Source organism: Aquarana catesbeiana, linkage group LG12 (genome assembly GCF_042186555.1).
Source record: "Aquarana catesbeiana isolate 2022-GZ linkage group LG12, ASM4218655v1, whole genome shotgun sequence".
In the NCBI taxonomy this organism is placed as follows: Eukaryota; Metazoa; Chordata; class Amphibia; order Anura; family Ranidae; genus Aquarana; species Aquarana catesbeiana.
The window spans coordinates 156,788,839-156,806,977 of record NC_133335.1 but is presented as its reverse complement, the minus strand read 5'-3'; the positions used below and the strand labels follow the sequence as shown (position 1 = coordinate 156,806,977).

The 18,139-nt window shown below is 43.5% G+C and overlaps 1 protein-coding gene across 3 annotated transcripts in view; it reads left to right on the top strand.

Moving 5' to 3' along the window:
- LOC141113182 (signal transducer and activator of transcription 5B) overlaps window positions 1-17,566 on the top strand; it is a 579,035-nt gene extending 561,469 nt beyond the window's left edge. For all 3 annotated transcript variants that reach the window (XM_073606118.1, XM_073606117.1, XM_073606119.1), the window contains 2 exons: window positions 9,669-9,767; window positions 13,855-17,566. In XM_073606118.1, the coding sequence (XP_073462219.1) occupies window positions 9,669-9,767; window positions 13,855-13,984 (229 nt within the window). In that variant the 3' untranslated portion in view covers window positions 13,985-17,566. The remainder of the gene's footprint in view (window positions 1-9,668; window positions 9,768-13,854) is intronic.
- Window positions 17,567-18,139: the final 573 nt, after the last annotated feature.

Here is an 18,139-nt window from a genome sequence, read left to right as displayed (position 1 = left end):
CCTGACTAAGTCCACCGCTGCCCCCGCAATTAATTCAGCTGACAATTTCAGGCCCTGAAGACTTGATGAGAATAATTGTTTCTTTATCGTACATCATGAGACACAGAGCCACAGTAATTACTGTATGGGTTATATGGCACCTTCAGGACACTGGCACACCCTAGACAGGAAGTTCAATTCCCCATATAGCCCCTCCCCTTACCGGTAGTACCTCAGTTTTTTCGCCAGTGTCTTGTTTTGGTCACGAGTAAAGATGTGCTGTGCTGAGCTCTGCTGGAATATTCCTTGCTGTGGCAAGCTATGCAACCATTCAAAGTGTCTTTTCCAGGCTGAATTGAATGGTACCTGGGCCTTGTGTCGGAAGAAACAAGGTTCTGCTTCTCTTTTTAGAAAGCTGGACCCCAGGATCCAGTATTTGTTTTTTTCAGCCATATTCCTGGCAGGGCCCCGGTCCCTGAATGTTTTTTAACGGATCCCGCCGTGAGTGGTGAAGATTGGGTCTGTTATCACAGAACCCTGCAGCTGGATAAGGTAAGTGAGATTCCTAAGGAATTTTTCTAATTCTTGTGGGTTTTCTCCTTTAAAGTAAATGTTGTCATGCCTATAGTCACCACCAGGGGCTGTCAAGACCACGTACCTGATTCCGTGCTTGTCAGTCTCTCTCTGTGTCACAAGCTGCATGCTTCCTCTGGCCCAAGCTCCAGGTAAGACGTAAGAAGGGGTTTTTTTTCTCCTTTGAATGTCCCCACACCTGAATAGCTTCACTCCAGGAGGCAGAGGGAGCATGGCTCAGTCGGCGGTGTGCCGCGCCGCTCCCACTGCCATTCCAACGGTTCCCACCGGCAGCTCTCCTCCTCTACTCCACCCTAGCCCTCCTCCATGCGATCCGGTCGGATCAGAGCCCGCTCGCGCGGGAAAATGGTCTAATTTGAAAAAGATGAGGGGGGTGCGTTGGGTGGTCGGAGGAAGGGGGCGGGGCTTAGCGCCGTTGGCGTGCTTCAGTGTCCACAATGCGGGCTGTGTAGCTTTAAAGTGCTATTTTTCAGGTGCATACAGCTGAAGGAGGGGCACAGAGCGGACAGGTGGCATGGGAGTGCTGGTGACACAGGCATTCCCAGGGCACATTTACTTAAGCATCAGGCTGAGCTTAATAGCAGCAGCAGTTGCTGGACTATTGCTCAGCAGTGGGTGCATTTTTATTTAGTAGTACCTCTGCGTTTGTGCTCAGCACTGTGACCAGAGGGGATGGTACAAAAACCAAGGGCACAAAGGGATCGCCCTAAGGACCTTCCCTCTAAACCCCCCCCCCCCCTGAAAAATTTAGGGAGACTGGTCAGAGTGAGCCATCGGGGTCATCAGGGGTTGCAATTGCTTCTGACACTTCAGCCCCTGTCTATATAACTGAGCACCTATTCTCCTCAGCTATGAGTGGATTGGAGGAAAGATTAGTGGCTTTAATCACATCTTCACAGAGTGGAAGAAAATGCATTAGGTCTCCTTCTACCACCCAGGATCCTCAAACAGTGGGAGGTGGATTATGAATCCCCCTCAGGGGACCGTGAAGAGGCTGATGATTCCTCTTCCGAGGGATCAAGTGGGGAAGGACTTTCTTCAGCTTCACATGCTGAGAAGTTGGTGGTGCATTCTCTTAATGAAATGGTCCGCTCCACATTTAAGCTACCCTTAACAGAGTCGGTTGAAGAGCCCACTTCCTGTTTGTGTTCACTAAAGCCTCCTCAAGCCTTGCGTGCCTTTCCTGTCCATTCATTACTAGAAAAGCTTATGTATTCTGAGTGGGATCACCCAGATAAGCATTTTTTCCCTCCTAAAAAGTTTTCAACATTTTATCCTATGGAGGAAAAATTTACTTAGATGTGGAGTATACCAGCAATTGACTCTGCTATGTCCTCTGTGAATAAAAGTTTGACTTGTCCAGTTGACAATGCGCAAATGCTTAGGGATCCAACTGATAAAAAATTGGAATTGCTATTAAAAAACATTTTCTCATTGGCAGGTTCAGTGGCTCACCCTGCAGTGGCGGCAATTGAGGTATGTCAATCCTTGAGAGACCATTTGAAACAGGTGCTCAAGGTTTTCCCTGAACAGCAGGCCCAGGAGTTAGCCGAGCTGCCAGCGGCTTTGTGTTTTGCAATTGACGCAATCAGAGATTCTATTCTTCAAACCTCTCGCCTTACGCTTGGGTTGGTACATATGCGTAGAATCTTATGGTTGAAAAGTTGGTCAGCCGAAGCGCCATGCAAAAACCTCCTGGCTGGTTTTCCTTTCCACGGTGAAAAGCTGTGTGGGGAGGATTTGGACAAATATATCCAAAAAATATTGTGGGAAAAGTACCTTTTTGCCAGTTAAGAAAAAGAGTAAACGTTCCTCATTTAAACGGGCTCTTTCTCCAGTGCCAAGGGCATCAGCCTCTAGGCAGTCACAATGACTTCCACCATCAGGTTCAAGAGGTAAACCTCAGGGTCAACCCCAGGGACAAAAGAAATCCTGGGGGAGGAAACCCACAAGACAGAACGCTAAAGCCTCTTTATGAAGGGGTGCCCCCGCTCGCTCGAGTGGGGAGAAGACTTCTGCAGTTCTCAAGGGTCTGGCAGGAAGAATTTCAAGACAGATGGGTGGTCTCCACAATAGCTCTAGGTTTCAAACTAGAGTTCAGAGAGTTCCCGTCTTCTCGTTTCCTCAGGTCAAATGTCCCCAAAGATCCAGAAAAAAAGAAGTCTTTCTTTCTAGCGTTAGGCCGACTTTTGTCGCAAAAAGTGAACGAGATGGTCCCGATGGAAGAGCAGGGGTTGGGGTTTTATTCAAACCTTTTCACGGTGCCAAAACCAAATGGGAATGTCAGACCCATTCTAGATCTCAAAGATCTAAACCGGTTCCTGAAAATTTGCTCTTTTCGCATGCAATCAATCCGATCAGTAGTCTCCATCCTACAAGGAGGAGAACTTCTGGCATCAATCGACATCAAGGATGCATACCTGCATGTACCTATTTTCCCTGCTCACTAGAAGTATCTACGTTTCGAAGTAGAAAAACTTAATTTTCAGTTTGTAACCTTGCCTTTTGGTCTAGCTACCGCACCTCGGGTGTTTACAAAACTTCTGGCCCTTCCTCTGGCCAGATTAAGGACTCAAGGTATAACAATAATAGCATACCTAGGCGACCTGCTCTTGATAGACCGGTTGGTAGCCCGCATGGACCAAAGCATGGTCACCACCGTCAACTACCTGGAATACCTAGGTTGGGTCCTCAACTTAGAGAAATCTTCTTTAAAGCCAGTAAGAAGATTAGAGTACTTGGGTCTGGTTATAGATACAGCCCAATAGAGGGTGTTTTTACCCCAGGCAAAGATCAGCGCCATAAAGAAGCTGGTTCAGGTGGTCAGGGCAAAGAAGGGTACTTCCATTCGCCTTTGTATGAGGTTGTGGGTGGTTGGGGAAGATGGTGGATTCATTCGAAGCAGTTCCCTATGCTCAGTTTCATTCGAGACTGCTGCAAAACAGTTATCCTATCGGCCTGGAACAAGAAGGTCCAAGCACTAGATTTTCCAATGCGTTTGTCGCCAAAAGTGCGCCAGAGCCTCAGTTGGTGGAGGATATCCGAGAATCTGCAGAAGGAGAAATCCTTCTTACCAGTTACCTGGAATGTGGTAACAACAGATGCCAGCCTTTCAGGTTGGGGAGCTGTCCTGGAAGAGGCGTCTGTCCAGGGGAAGTGGTCCAGAACCAAAAGTACCTTACCCATCAACATTCTAGAGATTCGGGCAGCGCGTCTAGACCCAAGGGCCTGGACATTCAGGTTGCAGAATTCTCCTGTCAGGATTCAATCCAACTATGCCACAGCAGTGGCTTATATCAATCACCAAGGGGGCACCAGAAGTCAGGCAGCCCAGGTAGAAGTAAACCATATCTTAACCCGGGCAGAAAAGCATGTGCCATGCATATCGGCAATCTTCATTCCAGAGAACTGGCAGGTGGACTACTTAAGTCGCCAGCAGTTGTTCCCAGGGGAATGGTCCCTTCACTCCAACATCTTCCTGGCTATATGCCAAAGATGGGGGATCCCGGACGTAGATCTGTTTGCGTCCAGATTCAACAACAAACTTGACAACTTTGTGTCAAGAACAAGGGATCCACTTGCATGTGGAACAGATGCGTTGGTGACCCCGTGGGATCAGTTCTCACTGATTTATGCATTCCCTCCTATTCTGCTGCTACCTCGACTTAGGGGCCCCTACCACCACGTCCAGACCTGCTATCATAGGGACCAGTATTCCATCCTACTTTACAAACGCTAAATTTAACGGTTCGGCTATTGAAACCCACATTCTGAAGAATCGTGGGCTTTCAGGCTCAGTGATATTTACTTTGATTAAAGCAAGGAAGCCAGCTTCCAGAGTCATTTATTATAGAGTCTGGAATGCATATGTTTCCTGGTGTGAATCCAGGGGTTGGCATCCTAGGAAGTATGTCATAGGTAGAATTCTTGCCTTTTTGCAAATGGGGCTAGAGATGAAACTGGCCTTGAGTACCATCAAGGGCCAGGTCTCGGCCTTATCGATATTGTTTCAACGTCTGCTTGCTTCGCATTCTTTGGTCCGAAGCTTTATACAGGGGGTAACGCGGCTTAATCCACCGTTTAGAGCACCGCTGAACCCTTGGGACTTGAATTTAGTTCTGTCGACATTACAGAAACAGCCTTTTGAGGCAATACGGCATATTCCTTTGGTCCTTTTGAAAAGGAAGCTAGTTTTTCTGTTAGCCATTTCTTCTGTAAGAAGGGTATCAGAGTTGACGGCTTTTTCTTGTAAAGAGCCATATTTATTCATTCACAAGGATAGAGTAGTATTGCATTCTCATCCTAGTTTTCCGCCAAAGGTGGTTTCAGGTTTTTACCTAAACCAGATTGTTTTACCTTTATTTTTTCCATACCCCTGTTCTAAGTTAGAAAAGTCACTACATTCTTTGGATGTAGTGAGAGCAGTCAAAATCTATTTGAAGGCGACTGCTCAGATTCAGAAAACAGATGTTTTGTTCGTGTTGCCTGAAGGTCCTAGGAATGGACAGGCAGCGTCGAAATCCACTATTGCCAAATGGAATTCGGAAAGTAATTATTCAAGCTTATGGCTTGAATAGGAAGGTTCGACCTTTTCAAATCAAAGCGCACTCCACCAGGGCTGTTAGTGCGTCATGGGCAGTGCATCACCAAGCCTTCGTGGCTCAAATCTGCAAGGCCGCAACCTGGTCTTCAGTTCATACATTCACCAGATTCTATCGGATGGTTGTAAGAAGGCATGAGGATATCGCCTTTGGGTGCAGTGTACTGCAGCCAGCAGTATAGGTCCTCAGGTCTGATTGCACCCTACTTTTGTTTGTGTCCCCTCCTCTCAGGTGACATTGCTCTGGGACATCCCATACAGTAATTACTGTGGCTCTGTGTCCCGTGATGTACGATAAAGAAAATAGGATTTTTATTACAGCTTACCTGTAAAATCCTTTTCTTAGAGTACATCACGGGACACAGAGATCCCTCTCCTCTTTCAGGTTACACGTGTATTGCTTTGCTACAAAACTGAGGTACTCCCGGTAAGGGGAGGGGTTATATGGGGAATTGAACTTCCTGTCTAGGGTGTGCCAGTGTCCATCACCTGAAGGTGCCATATAACCCATACAGTAATTACTGTTTCCCGTGATGTACTCCAAGAAAAGGATTTTACAGGCAAGCTGTTATAAAAATCCTATTTTTTCCAACCGGGAACCTAAGGCCAACTCCACACTCAAAGCCCAGACCCTAACGGCTCAGGCAATTGAGGTTAGGGCCACAGCCGGCCTGCAGGCAGCCCCTGCAGTGCTGAAGGCCTTATTCAGTTCCGAATCAGCCTTCCACTCCATAGAATCCTTAAAGGATACAGTTTCCTCCAGCGGTAAGGTGATATGCCTTGCAAGGCGTACCACTTTAAAAACAGTAAACACTGATGGCTTTTCCTTTTTTTTCTTTTATGAATGTATCCCTATGCTTGGTGGTGAGGAGACAGGAAAAGTTTGAGGACACCAGAGAATTAACCCCTAAAGGGGACATACGCTCTTGTTACCTTATCGCATCTGCTCCCCTCACAGCCTGGATGCTGAGTGAGGGAAAGATGGCCCTCGCTTGGCTCCATAGCATTGGAGGGCGGAAGCGACGTCAAACGCTACTTCCTCCCAATGCTCTTAAAGGGGATTTTTTTTTTACATTTTTATGTGAATATGAGATCTGAGGTCTTTTTGACCCCCAGATCTCACATTTAAGAGGTCCTGTCATGCTTTTTTTCTTTTACAATGGATGTTTAGGCCTCCTGTACACTGCCGCTGGTAAACGGATATCTCTTACCTGGGCATTTTTTTTCAGCTGGCTCTGAACTGTCCTCTGTTATCTTATCAGTACATGTACACAGGGTAGTGTAGTCGTCTCTAGGCAGTTGAGCCTAGAAGCATCTTTTGGAACGCAAAAAACGTGCCATGTAAACGCAGCTAAATGGACGTTTTTAGATGCCAGTTTCTAGCTGTCAAGTTAAGTCATTCAGGAGCGGTTAAATGATGTCCCGTGTACATGAAGCCTTACATTTCTTGTAGTAGGAATAAAAGTGACCCAATTTTTTTTTTTTAAAGGACAGTGTAAAAAAAAAAGTAAAATAAATAAGAAAAAAACATTTTTAAAGCGCCCCATCCCGCCGAGATCGCGTGCAGAAGCGAACGCATACATAAGTTGCGCCCACATATAAAAACTGTGTTCAAACCACACATGTGAGGTATCGCCACGATCGTTAGAGCGAGAGCAATAATTCTAAGTTTAGACATCCTCTGTAGCTCAAAACTGGTAACCATTTTTAAACGTCGCCTATGGAGGTTTTTAAAGGTAAAAGTTTGTCTCCATTCCACGAGCGGGCGCAATTTTGAAGCATGCTGGGTATCCATTTACTTGGCGTAACATTATCTTTCACAATGTAAAAAAAAATTGGGCTAGCTTTACTGTTGTCTTATTTTTTAAGTCAAAAAGTGTATTTTTTCCCAAACAAATTGCGCTTGTAAGACCACTGCGCAAATACGGTGTGTCATAAAGTATTGCAACGGCCGCCATTTTATTCTCTAGTGTGATTGAAAAAAAATATATATTATGTTTGGGGGTTCTAAGTAATTTTGTAGTAAAAAAAAAAAGATTTTAACCTGTAAACACGGAGTCTGAAAAATAGGAAAATAGGCCCGGTCCTTAAGTGGTTAATGGCGGTGGAGAAATGAATCACGTGACCTACTTTGGAGCACAGTGGTGGATTTGTTTAATGTTTATCACTTTGGACTTTAAAGCGGAGTTCCACCCAAAATTGGAACTTCCGCTTCTCCGGTTCCTCCCTATCTAATACAGGTATTTTGCTCCCACTTCCGGGCATAGATACCCGAGGCACCCGCGGGTATCTACACCACTCCCCCCCCCCCCCCCCCCCCCCCCCCAGTGTATTTTGGGAGAGACACGGGTCCCAGAAAACAGCATGGACCAGTGGGACAGCGCAGCGCAAGTTGCGCATGCGCAGTACGGATTCCCTTACCAAGGACGGCGGCGGGGGCAGCACTCGTCAGCCGAGGGATAGATCGGCTTCAGGTGCCGACATCACGGGCGCCCTGGACAGGTAAGTGTCCATATTTTTAAAGTCAGCAGCTGCAGTATTTGTAGCTGCTGACTTAAAAAAAAAAAAAAGGCAGAACTCCGCTTTAATGTATAATTGCATTTATGGACTTTTGAATAATTTCACATAATATTTTTAAGTTTATCAATATTTTTTTGTTACATACTAATGTCTTTGGAGATTGTTATGACACGCTTTATGGTATTTAAAGACTGCATTGCACTATATTTGATTATAATTGCTTGGGGACAACCAAGGGTGAATGAATATCTGTCCTGTACTGTAGGATTAGGATAAAAGGAATTTTGACCTGTAAACTCCATATTTTGGTGTACGGTACACAGGTCACCCTTCCCTCTGTTCCTGTGTTGCTCTATTACTCCCTATAACATTGGGGTAGAGTTATAGGGGTATGCCCAAGGGTTGTGTTCAGCAAAACTTTGCTAGTGTCCAATCACCCGACTGTAGCAGGATATTACCCAGGGTCTTTTAATATCCAGCCTGTGTCCTGTACTGTATTCCAAGATATGACATTTACATGCAAGCCAAAAATGTGGTGTTTTGTTTTTTCACTTTCAGTGATGTGATAAATGGGACAAAGAGAAATGGTTAATTTCCCTAACAGGGGGCACAGATGCCAATTAAAACCTGACAGGTGTTTTAAACCCTCTTCACGCTATCTAAAACTAAAAACAAGTTTTGCCTTTAGTTATATTTTGAGCGTAAGGGCTCATTCACACAGACGCAGTGATCAATACACCCATAAATAGGGCAATGTATATCTGTGCAGGAGGCACAGGTAATCTTTGTTCAGAGCTGTGAATCAGTCCTGCATGGATCTACACTCAGTCAGGTGTGTGTGTGTGTGTGTGTATCAATGCAGTCTTCAGCCTGCCATTGATTTTACCAGGTGGGCTGCACAGATCCCCTGTGCCTTCCGCCTAGGTTCACACTGGTGCATGTAAAATACTGCATGCGATTCACACAGGAATTGCACCACACATACATCGCATATGATGCGCACAGGAATGCGGTGTGATTTTGTATGGCTGAAATTGTATCGTATCTGCACCAAAATGGTGCAGGACCCCTTCCCCCCCCCCCCCCCCCCGCACCTGAATCGCATCACATGGGTGTTCACACCCATGCTATGCAATTCTGGCAATCGCACTTTAGAAAGCGCTTTGAAATCTGTTTAAGATAACATTGACACCCGCAGCAGGCCAAGGAAAACGCAGAAAATCTTGTGCATTTCCGGCATCGCATTAGTGGCCCTAAACATGGCCCTCTGCATGAATGTACTGATCCATGCACCTGTGAATGAGCCTCTATACATTCTATTCATTGTTTTATGGGTTTTTTGTTTTGTTGTTTTGTTTTGTTTTGTTTTGTAGAGATGTTCAATATGCAGTGCCCTATCTAATTTAATCTCCAAGGAATTCACATATTATGGCAAATCTTGTCTCCCATTCTCATGTTTTACCTAGAACTATTGTACAGATCTTGGCTGCTGTATGTAGCAGGACTTGTGACTGTAATCCGTGTGGCCAAACCCAAACTCTCCTACTGGCTCCAAATCAGTGAATAGACTAGGAATAAAGTGAGCAGGAACGTTAAATGCATTCTGGTGGCCACACTGATTACAGCCACAAGCATTGATTTATACAGTGGTTGAGACCCATATAACAGTGATATGGAAGGTTTGTGACTGGTGTGGAGGGGCAGGTGACTTGCAGATTAATAATGAGGCACACAATTTACAGTATATTTGATCATCTACAAATAAATATTATATTAGTAGCTTGGGTAAAGTTTAGCTTCAGCGGTTCCACTGGCTATAAACTCTTTTGCTTCTGTATGTTGTGATCAAAGGCTCTCAAAATTGGTGTTGCTGTTTGAGAAGTGCTAATGTTCACAGTCAAACATCTGCGTCAACAGGTTGCAATAAAGTTTTCGCTGTAAACATGTGTAACTCAGCCATTCTTCTCTTTGTAAGGTTTGTTGCTTCTGATGTCATCCCAGCAAACAGCTACATGGACCAGGCACCTTCCCCTGCAGTTTGTACTCAATCACACTATAATCTATACCCGCAGAAGTGAGTATCTGTCAGATTACACTCAAGAAATATGTTGCTGCTCAGTGTAATGACCATTTAATGTACTCTTTTACAATTGATTTGTATCCGTCTGCAGTTGGACTAGGAAAACAAGTCCCGCTTCCCTCTGTAATTGAATTGCTGTTGAAAAGGGGTCACATGGATTGTAGATAGTTCTACAAATATTATGAATGTCCATTCTGTTCTGTTTAACCACTTGACCTCGTGCTATAGTGTATCACAATAACATTTATGTCATGTTTTTTCCCACACATAGAGCTTTCTTTTGGTGGTATTTGCCACCTCTGCGTTTTTTATTTTTTTCTCTATAAACAAAAAAATACCAACACTTTAAAAAAAAAAAAAAAAAACATTTTTTACTTTCTGCTATAAAACTTATCCAATAAAACAAACATTGGAAAAATCAAATTTCTTCATCGATTTAGTCGAATATGTATTCTGCTACATATTTTTGGTTAAACAAATTCCAGTAAGAAAGTTTATAGCGTCTATATTCTTACGGGATATTATTATTTATTTATTTTTACTAGTAATGGCGGCGATCAGCGACTTATAGTGGGATTGCGATATTGTGGTAGACATCCTGACACTGACACTTTTTGGGGACCAGTGATACTAATACAATGATCAGTGCTAAAAAAAAAATGCACTGTCACTGTACTAATGACACTGGCTGGGATGGGGTTAACTGTGTGCTTAGCCAGTGTTTGTGTATGGTGGGAGGTGCTTTTTCTAGGGGAAGAGATGGAGTTTATTCCCTGCTTTGCAGGGTCACAATTTCCATCCCTTCTCTCCTGTCTCAGAACGGCAATCTGCCTTGTTTACATTGACAGTTCGCCATTCTGTCTCTCTGCCTGATGATCGCCTAGTGCCGGCAAACATTGAGTCCACGGTACCCGCCGTTGAGCTCCCACTGTGTATAAACATAGCGGGAGTGACCGGCCAGCGGTGCGCATGTGTGCCACCTACCCAGAAGAGTCCGGTCACGTGTGTGTGTGTGTATATATGTGTGTGTGTAATATATATATATATATATATATATATATATATATATATATGTGTGTTTATGTATGTATGTGTGTGTGATCCGGCGCAGAGTTGCCGCCCTGTAGCAGTAAAATTGCTATAGGGCGAGCCTTAAGTGGTTAACATACGTGCCAGGTTAACCATTATTCTTTGTGAATCATCCTGGCAGAGACTGCACCCCGTCTTCATCTCTGTGCAGGTAACTGCCCCTCTTGAGCTCATACTGCCTACTCGTTGGAGAGCTCTAGCTCTGGTTTAGCAGAGGGTATGTTGGACTTTTGCTGAGGGGAACCACTTCTTCCACAAGCAGAGAGAGGATTCTTCTTCACAGCATGTTGGAAGAGTACAGGCTTTTCTACTCAAGATGTGGCTGCTTTCTAAAGAAAACAAATTGTAAATCTTTGCACAGCTTTTGGTTTGACACATCTGGAATGTGTTTAGCTCTTATGCTTAAAAAGAAACAGTACAATTGTAGACAAAGAGCTAGCTCTCTTGTGTCTTTTACTTTTCAACGACTTCTGTCCAGAAGAGAAATGGTGATCCATTATGCTCAGTGAGTGTTGTTTATTATTTTTTCCTTCAGACCTTTGGTGTATGAAAGGAGCACTGAGGGGCTTCAGTAATTTAAAAATGTTTCTATGGCAAGAGGCAAAAAAGATAATAAAGTGATTGTAAAGTCTTGTTTAAAAAAAAAAAAATTTTATACTTAACTGCCCTGTGTAATGGTTTTGCAAAGAGCAGCCTGGATCCTCCTCTTCTCAGGTCCCTCTTTGCTCCTGGCCCCTCCCTCCTATGGAGTTCCCCCTTAATCAGCAGCTTCCTATGGGGGCACTGGAGCAAAGACACAGCTCTGTGTGTCCATTCTTACACGCAGCCTGGCCTCGCCCCCCCATCTTCCCTGTTTGGCTGACTGGCTTTGATTGACAGCCACGGGAGCCAGTGGCGCCGCTGCTGTGCCAGTTAGGACTGTCCCGGACGGCTTAAACATTCATGGACACTGCTGGAGAGAGATGGGGCTCAGGTAAGTAATTAGGGGGGATAGTACACGTAAAGGCGCAAAAGGCTAAGACAATATATATCCTATGGCAGTTTGTGCATACAACAAGGTCCAAAGTCACTGTAGTAGTTCAAGGGGAAAGTCCACAGATAGGATGGACCTTGTTACTTAGTATAGGGGGAGGGAGAGGAAGGAAAAGAGGTGGGGATAATCCACTCTCAGGGCTTCCATCGCTGAGGAACAGAGACCATGTTCCCAAAAACACTGGAAAGAAAAGAGAAGGAGAGGAGGCGCCTCTGGGTGCAGATTTTTAACAAATTTAATATGCAGTAAAATTTTTCATATATTCAACTCACATTTTGACAGTAAAAAGGAGGCATTGGATAATATCCCAAGGATCTGGGGCTCTCCTCAGTGGAGTCAATCCCTTGGCCCGTCTGTCCTCTCTATGGCGCTTTCTCTTGTAAAGCTGGATGATGTTCTGCCGGCTGCAGTGGAGTCTCTCGGCTGCGCAGTGTGTCCTGTGCTTCAGGTGCCGCTGGAGGGTGCTCGGCCGGCCGCTGTAGAACCGATCGCCAACACGAGGTTTGAGACGCAGAGAAGTGTCCGGGTGGGAGGGGATGATGTCATCTATATCGCTATAGATAGCTTGAGAAGGGAGCGCGGCTGTGTCAGTCACCCACCGCCTGCACGCTCGTGAAACGCGTCGCGGTTTAGTGACGTCATCCCCTCCCTCCCGGACACTTCTCTGCGTCTCAAACCTCGTGTTGGCGATTGGTTCTACAGCCACCGGCCGAGCACCCTCCAGCGTCACCTGAAGCACAGGACACACTGCGCAGCTGAGAGACTCCACCGCAGCCGGCAGAACATCATCCAGCTTTACTAAGGGAAAGCGCCATAGAGAGGACACAGACGGGCCAAGGGATTGACTCCACTGAGGAGAGCCCCAGATCCTTGGGATATTATCCAATGCCTCCTTTTTACTGTCAAAATGTGAGTTGAATATATGAAAAATTTTACTGCATATTAAATTTGTTAAAAATCTGCACCCAGAGGCGCCTCCTCTCCTTCTCTTTTCTTTCAAGTAATTGGGGGGGTGCTGGGGAGGCTGCTACACACAAAAGGTTTTTTATCTTAATTCGTGCACCAAGATAAAAAAAACCTTCTGCCTTTACAACTGCTTTAACTACATCTTATTTTACAGACAGGAGCCAAATAAGAGTGGACAAGCAGAAATCATAATTTCTTCTCCCTTGTAATGTGCTACCTGAGGTTTATTGCTGGTTATGTGACTGTGGTTTGTGCTGCAACTTCTACTTAAAGTGAAACTTCACTCTCTCAGTCAACATTGACTATTTTTAATCCTTAGGCTGCTAGCATTAGTAAATGGATATGAAAGTATAGCATATTTACTTGTTTTAAACTGTTTTTTTGGATTTCTTTAGTTACTTCCTGGTTCCCATGCCTAGACAAATTATGTCATGCATCCCAGGAGGGAAGGAGGGGCTTTCTCATCTAAGCACACCCTCCTGCCTGCATGCCTGAGCTAAGAGCAGATGGATTCAGGGAAGTAAATGCTATATGAATCATCTGCCCTTACTCAAGATGGCCACTGGCAGAAAAGCTAGGGGGTGGTTTTCAAAGTGATTTCTCAGCAAAATAAATCATGGAGCCATTCATGGATGGAGAAGTTTGCTTTGCATTTAAAATGTATTAATACTCGATAAAACAGGTAGGTACTTCAGATGTTATTGCATTTCAGCCATGATGGCCTTGTTGTGAAAGAAGCCGTCATGGCTGAAACACATTAACATCTGCTGTACCTACCTGTTTTATGTAGTATTGAAGAGCATGTATGGAGTTGCGGATCATCTTCTTTGATTATTGTGCTAGCAGCTGAGTCACTGCTTTTCCTGCACCCAACAGCTCAGGAGGTTATTCTGAAGATTTGGGTTAGTAGCACCTTTTCCCTACACTGTAGTTCAGCTTTAATGCCAGCAAAGTAGAATTGCTCTGATTTCCTCTCCTTTTTTTTTCTTGCAGCCCTGACTCTGTTCTTGATCCTGATGGTGAGTTTGACCTAGATGACAGCATGGATGTGGCCCGACATGTTGAAGAGCTCTTACGGCGACCCCTGGATAACAGCCAGTGGATACCCCATGCTCAGTCCTAACTCCCCTTGCCCCTGACTCTGCACTGCCTCCAGTAATCAAAATGTGAATTGTTTTCACACAAATTTATTTTGGTATTTTGTGCATGGTGATAGTTTTCATTTTTTTTATTTTATTTGTTCTATGGTACCTTTTGTCACAAAAAAGTATCTTTACTTGCTTTCTCCTCCTCTGTTCCTTGTTCAAAAAATTTTCTTTGGGGGATTTAGTCCTAGTGTCAGTGTAACTCTTTCGCTTCTTGAGAGGTCTGTGAAATATTGCAAAGAGGTAAGCTGAAGGTGCCACATAATTTGCAAGGCCCCATATCCACAGGTGTTATAAGGGGGTGTTCAGAAAACATTTCTGATGCCTAATATGTGCCCCCAGACACCGGCCAAAAAAGTGTATTGTTCTGGATGATCAATACACCCAATTTAGCCAAATGCTTGCCTCACATTGCGCTGCATCACTTTATAGGTAAAAACGCCAGCAGCATTTTGGCCACTCAGAGAGCCGCTTGGCAGAATCTGGCCAGGAACCCCCACAGAGGTGCTGGAATTACGTCCACAGTGAGAATGAGGCCAATGTGCCTTGACAGAAGTTTAAGCTAAATGTCATTCATGTTTACTTTGCTACATATGTAGAATATTCTCTGCACCTGAGCCTCCGCTTGAAAAGTATAGAAAGATAAGAGATAATATAAATAAACCCTATATAGGCTTATGCAGCATTATAAAATAATTTAATATTAAATATCAACATATATAATGATATACATGTCGAAATACAAATCTAAAAACAAAGGTCTGCTTACCTAGTCTGAGAGCCATTGGTCTTTGGTTTCCTGATAATTGACGTTTAGCATCTAGGAAAATCTCAGTTAATGGGGAAGTGTGAGTGAATGGTAACCCCATGTCATACAAGTGCCAACAGCCATGGGCAGTCATAGAAGAGCTGTCCTCTTCAGCACATTTGAAATGTTGCAGTGTGTGTTATTAATGTTAAGTTATGTTAGACCTCTTTTTTATTTTAATACCCAGGTGCAAGAATCTGCCCCAAGCACAGGAACTGGTGTTAGTAGGCAGTGTATATATATATATAATATATATATATATATATATATATATATATATATATATATATATATATATATATATATATATATATTATAGATATCTGCCCCAGTGAGAATTTCACTGATTCGATGGTGAGCAGGATAGTGTTCAACAAACACTAAAAGACCTGCCCTGGAACCTCCAATTTGATTGCTTTATCCAGGTGCAGCTACGTTGTCTCTTTAAAAGGCGCACATTGTCAATGATTTCCATTGTTCTGCTAAAAAAACTTTTTTGTGATTTTCTGTTGCCTATTGGCTAAAACAGGCAGTCACAAGGCATTAGAGAGAAAAGAAGGAAATGTTAGAACTGTAGAAACAGTTGTTGGAAAGAACCTGTAGCTCCCTTAAAAGGAATCTTTCATGCAGGCTGTTACCCATCTCTGCAGAGGTTTCCACCTACCGTATGGCCCAAACCTGGAAAGTGGTGCGATTTCCAGGGCAGGTTTGCCACTGCGCGTGAACTAAGAGCACTTTAATGCGCCAAGCAGTGGCAGCCTGGCTATGGCAGGTAACCACCAGATTGTTTGCTATCTTAACTCCTTAAAGTAGAATTCCAGGCTAGATATATCTAAGCTTAGAATGTCTCCCTCTCCCTTCTAACCACTAGAAGGAATACTTACCTATTCTTAGGGCCCTCCAGTCTGGTCGTGTGATCTCCCCAGCGACCACCTTCAGGGGAAAGGAGAGAGCACAGACAATAGATGTAATGCCTGGGTGGACTTACCTTGGGGGTATCTGCTGTTGGCAGTCAATCCTTTCCCCTGAAGCCAGCTGCTAGGAGGTGATCATGTGACCGGAGTGCCCTCAGAATTGGTATGTATAAGCATCATACTTATTATGCAGGGTAGTTAGAATAGGAGGTGGTGGGGGCTATTTTAAGCTTGATTAGATCTAGCCTAGAATTCCACTTTAAATCAAAACTGGTCAGAACTTTTGCTATAAGTGACATCAGCTTCTTTGTTTTTCCATTAAATAAAAGCTGAATTTGTAGCTTTGGGGAGCATTACTATGATACAGTTTTTTTTAAAACCACTGGTTCCTTGAGATTGGCAGGAGGTGCAAACTTTAAGCACAGGGAGATGGAACTCCCATTTACTGCTGAGAAAATCTTGTATGTTTTGGAAAAGGGCTGCTGCTTTAAATATATGGTGTATAGTAAGTGTGATAAAGAATTATGTAACTACATTTGTTTTTGTTGTCTCAAAATCTCACACTATATCAGGTTGATTACAAAGCTTACACAACCATTCTTACTTTTTGTGGCTCACGCAACATTAAAACAGCCATTTTGTCATAGACAGTGACAGATAACATGCATTAGGAGAAGTGTTATGCTCTTAACATCTTCAAAGCATATGAGGGAAATCATTAATTAATTTATTATGAAATATAACAAAGGACTGTAGAGGTCTTCTGTCCTCACTTCTACTTAGTGGGGTACGTTTTCTCAGTCTTCTCTAATAGCATAGGTCAAGTTAGGAAAAGTCTGTGTGTTCCTCTCCTGTATTTATACCATTGTGTTTATGCCCTGTGGTGGTGTGTGACATTCAATAAGGTCACATTGTGCTTCTTTCTGGAGTAAATAGAGCTAGGGAATGTACTCAGCAAGCATGATCTAGCATTAGAGGAGGAACAGTATTAAGAGGGATGGAGATGTCAATGCCATGGATTAGGTTCCTAGCTATTATTTATTTCTCAAGAGACTATAAAGACTCTGTAAGGCTATTTACTTTGCACCCAACCACAGTGTTCAAAGATTAACAGCGTTTTTTCTTATCTTCAGATCTTAAAACAGTGATTTTTTTTGGACTTCCATATTTTTACCTCAGCCTTACTGACTCAGTAATTGCAGCTGTTCCCATTGAGAAAAATCTTTAAAACATGATATGTCAAGGTACTTGAGGACCATGGTTGAGAAATGCTTGTAAATCAGCTTATTACCTAATAAGGGAAGGTAGAGGACAGGGTACGCAGACTCACCTGTCACCTAAAAAAAGTGTTCATTAGTGGACACGATATACATATAACGGCAAATCCCCAACATCTAGTCTGCTGAACTTCCCCAAGACCCATCTTAACAAATGGAAAGAGAGAACTCTGAATCTCAGTGGGCCATGGCAGGCTACTATTAAGCCATACTATAGTCCTATGTAGATTGTGCTCAGTGTATATTTTATATAACCTAAAATTAAGTGCAAAGGTTTTAATATGTGATCTGAGTTAATGTAACAATGAATACATCTAAATGCTAAATATGCATTTACTTAGGAAGGGTTTGGAAACTGCACTACAACCATATACAGGTTTAGGGGAAACTTGCAGAGCTGTAGAGGCATGTACACTTCCTTATAAAAAAAGAAAACTGCGCTGGAAACAAACCTAATAATTATAGCAGCAACTCAAAGTGAAATACACACAAATAGCAATAGATAAAAAAATGGACTGCGCTCTTAAAGTAACATGTTAACCAAATATGCAAACATAAAACAAAATAAATGGATAAAAAAATGATTGAAAGAATCATTATAGAAAGTGAAAAAGTCCCAAACAGTGAAGGATGTGACTTATGTTAAGTCCTCCAATAAACATGGAAAACTTTAAGGGTTCCTCCAATGGAGAATGGACCAGCAGCCAAAAGTTCAGTGAAAATCTTGTGACTTTATGAAACGAACAAAGTGAATCCACCACCACATAGAGTGCACGCTTACCAGCTGCACAAGTTTAGACACTTGTGGCCAATACCCAGCCAGGGCCTTTTCCTCCAAAGACTTCGGATGTCTGGTCTGTTCAAATTACGTAGTAAGCCGTTTGGTTGGAAAGGTGGTTGGAGGTACAGCTTATGGACCCATACACGGTACAGGTGGCAATGTCAACTTTAAATTCCTACTAAGCAGGAGCTGTAATCTCTACGTGTTTCCTGGGACAACGCCCACTTCATCAGGAGACAGCCAAAGTTGTTTTTTGATGTATATCTGAATCCTAAGCAGTACAGCCAACAGAGTTCAAGCAAAATCATCCAGAAACAGGGCTAGAATTCAGATATACATCAAAAGCCAACTTT